Genomic DNA, 10,231 nt, shown 5'->3' on the forward strand with positions numbered 1-10,231 from the left:
GGGGCTTCCGTAGCGGTGGGTGGGAGGCGGTAGCCGGTAGCGGCCCCTCCCGCTGCCGTGCCCGGAGTGAGTGGGTGGCGGGACGAGTTGCGGCGCTGCTGGGCGCCGCGCCATGGGGCCCGGCCGCCTCTCGCCGTCCCTTCTGCCGCGCTGCTGGCGGGCGGCGGCGGCGGCTCTCGGCGCGTCCCGGTGCCGTGGCGGGCCGTTCTCCGCCCGGCCGCTGACCGCCGCCGCTCGCCTGCGGGCTCCCCAGCGGCCGCCGGGCAGGGGCGAGCCGCCGCGGGCGGGCGGCGGAGCGCGGTGGAAGGGGGTGGCGGATGCCGGCGGGGATGAAGAAGCAGAAGAAGAGGATGAGGATGAGGATGATGTGGAGGAGCTGCTGGGCCCCTCCCCGCTGGCCGTGGAGGCCGGCGCGCAGCGGGTGGCCGTGGTGCAGCCGGCGGTCAAGTGGGGCCCGAAGAAGTCGCCGCTGACGAGGGGTGCGTGGCCGCGTGGGGGCGGTGGGCCCTCGCGGTGCTGCCCGCCGGGCCTCGCTCCGCCTCCCCCCGCCCGCTTCCCTCCCGGCGCCTCCTCTTGCAGGCCCTGGGGACCGGGGGCGGTGGGGCCGGGGGCGCGGAGCAGGCCTACCATTACGGTGGTAAAACTGCGAAATACAAACTCAGAGTAGATAAAAGGTCTAGGTCGGTGTTTTCTTTGATAACTTTATATGGAGATCGGTGCTTTGACTTGTAAATCACGCTAACTTTGGGTCTTGGACAGCAAAACCACTTGGTGCGTAGAGCGTGTAGCTTTCTTCGCAGGCAGCCCGGTTTCCCCTGTGTTCGCCAGATGTGCATAGCCTTCAGCCTGGGCCAGAGGCCTTCAGCCTCAGGCCTGCCCAGAAGTTGCCTGAAGAGCAGGAATAGTCTCCTGTCCACGGAAGAGAGCATGGTGAAGATGAGGTCTTGTGTAATTAAGTCCCCTCATGGACTTAAAGGAGTGCCTTTTTGTAGTTGTTTAGGGATGCAGTTGCCAATAATTCCTTTATAAGGACCTTAATTAACATTGCGATTTTCAGATTTCCCTCAGAAATCCTTACAGCTAGCTAATACATATACGTTAATCATGCATACTTAAGATGCATGTTGAACTTCGCTTGATGTTTCTCCAATTACACAGTGTAATAGAAAGGATTGAGCATTTTGTAAGTTAGTTTTATATATATATGTCAATTCATATGTCATAATCTTTCTTATATTCAAGTTTATTATGCAATGAACCTAAATATTTAGTTTTATTAGTGCTGCTAATTATAGCAAATAGCTGCTCTGCAGAATAAAGTTGGTAACATTTTTGGAATTTACATTAGCATTCCCATTTTACAACTGAAAAAAAATTAAGGCACCTTTCTGTCCAGACATACAACCAAATAGCAGTGGTCCCTCTCCATTTATTTAGGCCCTCCAGATGAAGAGCCTGAAGTCTGAACAAATATTTTGGAATGATTGTTGAAACACCACAGGTTCAACAGGAAATCTGTGCATTTTACAAGAGGCAGTAATGATATGAGGAGAAAGAGGATCATGGTTATCTTTAAAAACATATTACCAAGGTAACCTATTTAATATATCTGTTACGTTTTGCTATCTAGAGAAACGTGACAAATCTTTTCATAAGAGAGAATCCTATTCCTGTTTGGCAAATCAAAACTGGATCTACTGATCTGATACACCCATGTAGTCTTTCTGACTTCACAAAGTCCTAAAAAAACACTGCTTTGCCATGTAGATGGTTGGGTTTTTTTTAAGAAAAAGTGACTGATGAGCCAGAATACAGGATTGGAATCTGCTGGTTTTAGCAAGTCATAAATCAGTGTAGGTTCTTTATGAATAAGAACCAGTAAGTTAGCAGCAGGATATGCCATATTAGTAATGCTTTAAATACTGCCGCAGAACACCAAGGTATTAATCATGTGGTTTTGTGCTCATCTAAAATAACAGAATTTATTTACCAACTAGTTAGTCGTTTCTCTTGTTGAGGCAAAAAGCCTGGTAATTTCTTTGCTGATGATACAATTAAAAATTATTCTAAATCACCAATGGAAGTAATTTGTGCTGGCAGAAAGATGCTTTGTGCAGTAAAATTGTATCAAACTAGTTTAATTATTTTGATTAGACCTAAGATGTTTTGCTCCTTGCGCTACTGCTTAAAATACATACCCTAGTGGAATTTCAGTGTAGCTTATTCTTTCCCTGTTAATGCACGATCCGTAGTTATTGGAAATCTGAGGAAAGTTATGTTGGTATATTATAATCTTTTTTTTTTTTTTTTTTTGGTCTTCCTAAAGCTGAATTACAGATTGCTGAAGCTGTTGCTCTTGTAGATACTCTTCAGAACTGGACGGTTTTAGACAAAATAATTCTTCCTACCAAAAATCCTGACAAGAAGTTTATTTTTGGCAAAGGAAACTTTGAGGTTTTGACAGGTAAGGACTGAGAGTTTTCAGCAGTGCATCATTCTAAATGGAAGACTTCTGCAGCTGAACTGGTCAAGGATAGGTATGAAAGCTGAGGAGAGAGAGTATTTGGTTCATCCGTCATGCAGGTTTTCAAACAAACCTCAAAGATTTTTTTTTAAGGTTACAAAAGCAACACAGAATAGAGATAACCCATGCTCTTTGAAAATATGTGAGGCAACTTAATCCCTGCGTTTATGTAGTTGACATAAGTAAAACCGGCAGCTGGTTTACATACTACTAAGTTAGTGCAAATACAGCTGTTCTGTGAACAAAGAATATGATGCCATTTGATATTTTATGAGCATATTCTGCTCAATGCAAAATGGTTTTATATTCTGTATATTTTAAAAAGAGAATTGATATTTAACGCTGTATTTTGTAATGGTTATCCATCTTTTAGAAAAGATTAAAAAATTGCCCCATGTGACAGCTGTCTTCTTGAATGTGGAAAGAATATCTTCACTAACAAAGGTAATTAAATATCATATCAAATTATATTGTTTGCATCAGTATTGTTCAGAAGCTTTTGATGTTATGAGAAGTAGGGTCGGTTATGACTCTGAATTTGCCAGTGGTAATGTGTAAAGCCCCCTGGACTGAGTTTCGTTGAAAGGAAACTTAATTCCTATACCATTTGTCCAGTTGGTGTATGTTTCCAGCTCTCGTGCATGAAACTTCCCAGCAGCCTAACAGCCATTTAGTATAGACTCTGCTCCTGCATTTGCCACTGGCTCCTCTTAAAATCTTGGAAAAGTTACTCAAGGTCTTTTTCACGAAATGGAGGTGATAACACAGCTTTTCTTATGAAGAATGCCAACATGTTGGATTAGCTATATCCACATCTTTCTACACCTATATGGATAGTGTATTTATTTTCCAATAGTTCTGTGGATGCTGTCTTGTATTTTGAATGAGGTGTAAATTCAGAGCAAGCTTATGTTAAAATATTTTAAATATTTAAGCATTCATTCCTAACCCTTAAAAATAAACCCTATTTTAAATGGACAGACTATGTTGAGGGAAGGAGCGTGCTTCGCTTATTTTTTTTTTAACACTGGCAGTAAAACAACTGGTGCATGAACTATAGATGGTCCTTGAAATGCTTAGACAAATAAATAAATACTTCTTGGGTTTTTTGCATGTACAGCATCATGCAGGGTGTAAATTGCATGCAAGCTCTGCGAGCAAACACTAATGCTTTGGTGGTAGTTTTGAATGCTTTCCCTGACTATAAAATGAACAGAGATGGTAAATATCTCTAATGGATAGTTATCTCAAGCACTTCAATTTATTGATGAAATGGAAGTTGAAAATGTTTCATTTCATTTTCCTTGTTTTTATTCCCTACTTTTAGTACTAGATTGGCTAAAAAAAATTCATTTTGGAAATCTAGATCTTAAGAGTAATTTAACAGGGTTGATTCAAGAAAGTGTTTGAGAATGTGTATAAACACAAGTATTCCAGATTTTAGAGATGGCAGAGAGGGAACTACTGAATACTTCACATGTCTTTTGCTGAATTAGAGCAAGGGGGGGATGTCTGGTTTTCAGTTGGTTGGTTGGGGTTTTTAACTATTTATTTCATGAAAAGCTGGTTATGAAATATTTTTCCTGCCTTCTTCTCTTTCTACTTTTTTTTTTCATTTTGGTTATCTTTTTTTTCTTTTCCTATATTATCCCTATCCTTTCCCATACCAGCATTTCATAATTATTTTTTTGCAAGGACTTAACCACTGAGACTTGATTCAGAGATATGCTGTAAGAGCCGTTGTCAGAATCCATTAAAGGAAATGGGAGGGTTCTTGCTGAATTTGATGGACCTAGACATAAAGTTCTACCTTCTAAACTCTCTTTTCACCTTTCTTCATGGACAACAAAATTTTGCCATTGTGTGCTTGTAATTGTTACCTATCCATTGCAATGGAATCCTGGGATCCTCTGAGTTCAAGTGTCCATCAGCTAACTGTAACTGTAGTGCTGTGTAGGAACTGATCTACTGATGCTGTGGGGGACAGAAAACATCAAGGTTATTTTGTCTTACATGGCTAAAGAGAGAGCTAGAAGATGCCTGGGGCGTGAAAGTCTTTGACAGATACACAGTTGTACTTCACATTTTTCGCTGTAATGCCCGGACCAAAGAAGCAAAACTGCAGATAGCATTGGCTGAAATTCCACTCCGCAGGTACCTAAAGCTGTGCAAATCGCATACTGATGTTTACATGTTTTAGTGGCTGTTTCTTTACAGTAACAAAAACAGTAATACTGTACTGTAAAGAAAAATGGCACTGTTTGAGTGGTTGCATTGTATGCTCAATGATTGATTAGAGCATAGGAATATTTGCTTTGATGTCATTGTTTTAAGCTTCTGCAATGCCAACAGGCAAAACCAGAAAGTGTTCAATAGGTAATCTTACAAAATATATTTTTCATTAAAAGGTCTTACTTCTTTCTAATGTGGAAGATGGATTGGAAGTATGTGTAAGATTTGGATATGTGCGTCCCATATATAATATTGATGGGCTTAATAAGGAAAGCCATAAACAGGGAAGATTAAAAGCATTAATTAGTATCTGAATTTTCCATATTTCTACATTACTTGGAATAGAAATATTTGTACATGGAAGTTGGTGTGAGTTGCGTGGCATCTTTGGTGCTCTGAAATTTCAGAATAGTCGTTTATCATTTGCTAGCAGAGTTGCATGGTTTTTCAAACCACAGTTGAGGAGTTAGGAAAATCTGGATATTTATTTTTTTTGCCAGGCTTCTCGCCACAAGCAGGTTTTATTTAGAGCTCTCATTTAGTGGTTTTATTTGTACTATTAGAATATCATATTTGTTAGGCATTTTAGGATAGCTTGATTAATGAAAATTGCTTCTAATGAACTTATTCCACTGCCAGGTCAAATCTAAAAAATGAGGTGTCTCAGCTAGATCAGCAGAGAGGTGGATCAAGATACATCATGGGCTCAGGTAAAGTCTAAATATTCTCATGAATTAGAGGAATTTTTTTCTCCATAACCTTTAAACAAATTTAATTGCATCATATTTGGAGGAGGCTGGGAGGAAAAACTGTTTGTGTTCTACATCTAATTAAGTGAATGTACAAAGATTTATTGGAAAGTAACTTCAGTAACTTTCCAAAAGTTTTGGTCTGTACTGGCTCAGTAAGTAGCCGTGGACAGAGTATTTGCTGCCACAGGGGTTTATCATAAGTGTACATGGTTATTCTGGAATGCTTAGCATATATTTTAATAATTACTTATCACTCTGACTCTTTTCTTTGGCAAGAATACATAGTTTTAGTTGCTTATCATAGCATATCATAGAATCATTGCCCAAATCACTTGGATTTCCAAATGCACAGCATCACTTTGTTTACTGTTTCTCTTGTAGGCTATTCTGCAAGTTACTCATTTGTATTTTTCAGGTGAAACATTCATGGAGACACAGAATCGTATCTTGAAAGAAAGAGAACTTAAAATTAGGAATGCACTGGAGAAACTAAGAAGAAAAAGGTCTTTACTTAGAACTCAGCGCAGAAAATGCGAGTTCCCGACTATCTCAGTAATGGGCTATACTAATTGTGGTAAGCAAAAACTCATGAAATTGTAACAGGAAAGACCTTACATTGTCTAATTTTTAATTAGAAATGCTAGCCACAATCTCATTTCAGTGTGAATAGGCTTTGTATTTTAATTAGTTTATAAATTGTGTAATGAATATATGTCAATTAGGATATAATTAGGAAAGCAAATGATGCTTGTTGTAGTCAGATTTTTTTTTAACAGCCTTGAAGACTATAAGAAACGCCTTTGGAGAAATGCCGAGCACCTGTTGTGCCGAAAAGATTTTACATACAGTGCTGAAGACTCTGCTGCTAGTGTCCCTTTAGATGAATCTTTCTTGCTTGATGAGAATGGGTAGAGAAAAGTATATGGGTGTGTAGGTCACTGTGAAGGCTTGAGGCATAGGGGGAAGATTCAGGAGAGTTGGCAGTTGGTCTGAGAAATGTGCTTAAGAAGCACAGTAGCTTTTCATTCATTAAAGTGTAGTGTTCTGAAATGTGTTCGTAAGAGAATCTAAATAAAGCTAAAGGGTTTTTTTCTATTCTTTTTTTTATAGCTTATACAAGTAAGTTGGACTAGAGACTTTTTTCAGGTTACAATATCTTGAGACTGATTCGTTTCCTTATGCAACGTCTTTATAAAAACAAACCTTGCCCTAATTTTGTTATCAGTTACATACTCAAAGATTTGGATTACACTGTATTTTTTTTTCTCAAATGTCATACTTCCATACTTTTAAAAGTTAAGATTCAGCAAAATATATATATTACAATTTTGTACACATAATTGAAATACTTCAACTAGGGTACTGGGCACTTTAGTTTAATGACTAAATGCTGTGAAATAGTCATCAAGTTAAATAAATGTCTCTAGTATTACATTCATGAGCAAATACCCAATAAAAGCATAAAAATAATAAGCTACATATTAGTGCTTCTGTTTAATGTTGGGTTTAACAAGTGAATATTGAATTGGTTTATTTGACAACAGGAGCACTGAGGAGTGCCTAAGTGTATGCTTCCTAATGCTGTCATGGCAGCGCTCTCCAGACAGTCTTAGAGGTGAGAGATGTGGGTAGGTCATTTTGCAGGTCAGTTCAGTCTTTGATCATCTTGTGATTTTGCAGCATAGCTCCCAGATGTGGCCTTAAATCCAATTCCAAGTTATAAAAGTTAAGACTGTCTTTGGATTTCCTAACATCATATAGATAACTAATCACAGGCTAGATATAAATTAGTGAAATATGAAAAGCTATGTTATATCATACAACTCACCTGAGCCTTGAAATTAAATTTTTACTTGAAACAAGCCATTAAAATCTTGTCCCTTTTTTCTTTAATTAGGAAAAACTACCTTGATCAAAGCCTTAACTGGGGAAGCAGGACTTCAACCCAGAGATCAGCTGTTTGCCACTCTTGATATTACAGCCCATGGTGGCTATCTGCCCTCACATATGGCAGTTATTTATGTCGACACTATTGGGTTTCTGACTGATCTTCCACATAATCTGATTGAGTCCTTTTTTGCTACATTAGAAGAAGTGGCTTACTCAGTAAGTATTTGACTATGAAAATTGAAAAAATCAAATTAATTTCCTTTTAGCTAATCCTCGCTCCCTCAAAACAGGGGAAGTTAATTCGCATGCTGTTCTTCGTGAAGTATCTGGCTTACTGTAGTAGTCTCTTAAGGTAATCTTGCCATAAGCCAATTTTTACATTATGCAGAATGTATAGAAATGAAGAGATTTCAGAAATAGTTTATTTGGAGTATGTGTCCTTTTCCATGATATGTAAACCAGATAAATCAGATTTTGCTGATCAAATATACCAGTAATAGTATTTCAGGAGCTAAAAATAAGTAGAACCTTCTGCATTTTGAATGTAAAAATATAATTACAAGTTATATGGGGTTTTTCCCCCATTTTTGAAACCATTTTTCAGCCATTATGTTTCTAAAACTTTTTTTGAGTTCACTTTTCTCTAGGGTTTTTGAAGCCTTATTGTTACACATTTTGGTATTGAAAAATCCCATCAGTTATTATTTGAAATCTGAATTCTGTAACTAGCTTGATTGACAGAGTTAATTTCAGGGTTGTTGGAGGCAATTCCTATTCACTGTGAAGTGAAAGACTAAGCCGCACAGGTTTTCTTCCGTCATGATACAAAGACCAGTACTGGTTTAATACTGTTTTCGTAGTTCATTTTACAGTGTTAACCCGCCAGTGTATTATTATCTAAAGGATAGGAAAGTATCTTCTATGAATTAGCAATGAAAAAATAGTATATCATCTCTACAACATGGTCACTGGTGTGTTTCATTAAGTAACTGTCTTGTGTATTGATGCTTGCTAGGATCTGATAGTTCATGTGAGAGATATTACTCATCCAGAAACCGTCCTCCAGAAAGCAACTGTTCTGTCAGTTCTGAAGAATCTTAATCTTCCCAGCCATTTATTGGACTCAATGGTAGAAGTTCATAACAAAGTGGATTTGATAGAAAGGTAAGCAGGAGATGCTAAGTGTACTTAAATGTTTCTTATAGTCTGGAAGCTTTTGAACTCTTAGTCTAGAAAAGAGCTCCCACACTTCTGAATACATTTAATAGTGTTTCTCAATCTTTTACATATGTAACTATGGTCTTAAAAATAATTCATTAACTCTTGATTACAAAAGAAATCACTTGAGTCATACAAGAAGTGGCCTCTGTAGGAAGCTGCCAGTGTAAAGTAACACAGTTAAATTGCCCACGCTTGGAATATTTTCACGACCTAACCTTCATGAGCAAATGTGCTAGCAATTGTTATCTTTCAGGTATAAACCCACTGAAGAAAATGCTTTAGCCATTTCTGCTCTGCATGGGCATGGTTTAGAAAAGCTGAAAGAAGAAATAGAGAAAAAAATTTTGACAGCAACAGGGAAGAAGATTCTGACAGTTAACATCAACTTAGAGGGACCTCAGCTAAGGTAAATAACTCTGAATTGTAAGAAGGACTCAGAGAAATATTAAACTCTTAGTCTTGCGTGTCTTAAAATCTCCGAATCATCATACTGATTTTAATCTGCATTAAGAATTACAGGGATAATTATCAAAGTTCTCTGACCTGTTGAGAAAAAATATCCCTGTTAGATACCCTGGAGACTGCGTCTGAAAGAGCCCTTCAGAGTTCCATGTGTTAGTACAGTAAAACATACTTCCTGAAAGACCATGCCACTGGTCGTGGAGCCAGTTTTCTGATAAAACCACAAATCTGAAAGACTTATGAAAACACTGTACCCTCCTTCCAAACAGCAAGTAGCAAATGAAAAGTTAAGTACTTTAAAAGATTAAGTGTTAAACTACCTAGGTTGGAACATGTTGACCTAAAACAAAGCTCACATTTTATGCAGTGTGTCATAACTTTAAGATGCTAATATGCTTTTACTTCTACAGTTGGCTTTATAAAGAAGCAACAGTTCAGGAAGTAGAAGTCATGCCTGAAGATGGCACAGCCAGAGTGAAGGTGATAATCAGCAGTTCTGCTTTTGGCAAATACAGAAGCCTCTTTCCTAACAGTAAGATTTTGTTGCCATGAAACTGCATCCTTCTCTAGGAAAAGAAACTGATCTCATTAAGAGGATGTGAAATGAAGTTAAGGACCTGGTATCCTGGGTGTTGAAGAGTGTGTTTCTTCCCCAGTTGATGTTTTTGGCACACTTTAGAAATGGACACTGTTTCAGAAAACATCTGGAAACAAGAGCTTCGAGCTTCATTCTGTCAGCAAGTGCAAGGACAGCACTAAATTTTAACATTAAAACAGTTGTTGGCTATAAGCTGTGGATCCTAAACACGTGGAAATCACTGGATGGCATCTGAATTAACCTTCAGGAAAGTACCAAGTTTCTTACATAAATGAAGATTTTTATGCTATTTTTTAGAATAGAATAATAATTAAGGTCCTTGGAAAATGAAAGTTTGGGAGCAACACATTGTTGGCTTGTGTATACAGAATACAGATAGGTTCGTGCATTCTGCTTCAATACATTTTTAAGTAAAATAACTGCCGTGTCTTACTGCACTGGAAAAAAACCCCATAGATTTGTATGTTTAAAGTAATAAATAAAGGTAACTCTATGGGTAAAAGATGCTCACAGCTTTCTTGCCTACAGTAATTTGTCCCCAGTACCTATTAC

At 38.3% G+C, this 10,231-nt stretch overlaps 1 protein-coding gene across 1 annotated transcript; it reads left to right on the forward strand.

The window, feature by feature from the left end:
* The first annotated feature begins 2 nt into the window (after positions 1-2).
* GTPBP6 (GTP binding protein 6 (putative)) lies at positions 3-10,181 on the forward strand. The gene is made up of 10 exons (XM_064437954.1): positions 3-479; positions 2,327-2,464; positions 2,898-2,968; positions 4,548-4,678; positions 5,396-5,466; positions 5,924-6,082; positions 7,406-7,614; positions 8,414-8,562; positions 8,873-9,025; positions 9,492-10,181. Exons 1-10 carry the CDS (start codon positions 113-115, stop codon positions 9,631-9,633), a joined length of 1,590 nt encoding a protein of 529 aa, XP_064294024.1. The 5' UTR covers positions 3-112; the 3' UTR covers positions 9,634-10,181.
* The last annotated feature ends 50 nt before the right edge of the window (positions 10,182-10,231 follow it).

This window comes from Phalacrocorax carbo, chromosome 1 (assembly GCF_963921805.1).
Source record: "Phalacrocorax carbo chromosome 1, bPhaCar2.1, whole genome shotgun sequence".
Classification (NCBI taxonomy): domain Eukaryota; kingdom Metazoa; phylum Chordata; class Aves; order Suliformes; family Phalacrocoracidae; genus Phalacrocorax; species Phalacrocorax carbo.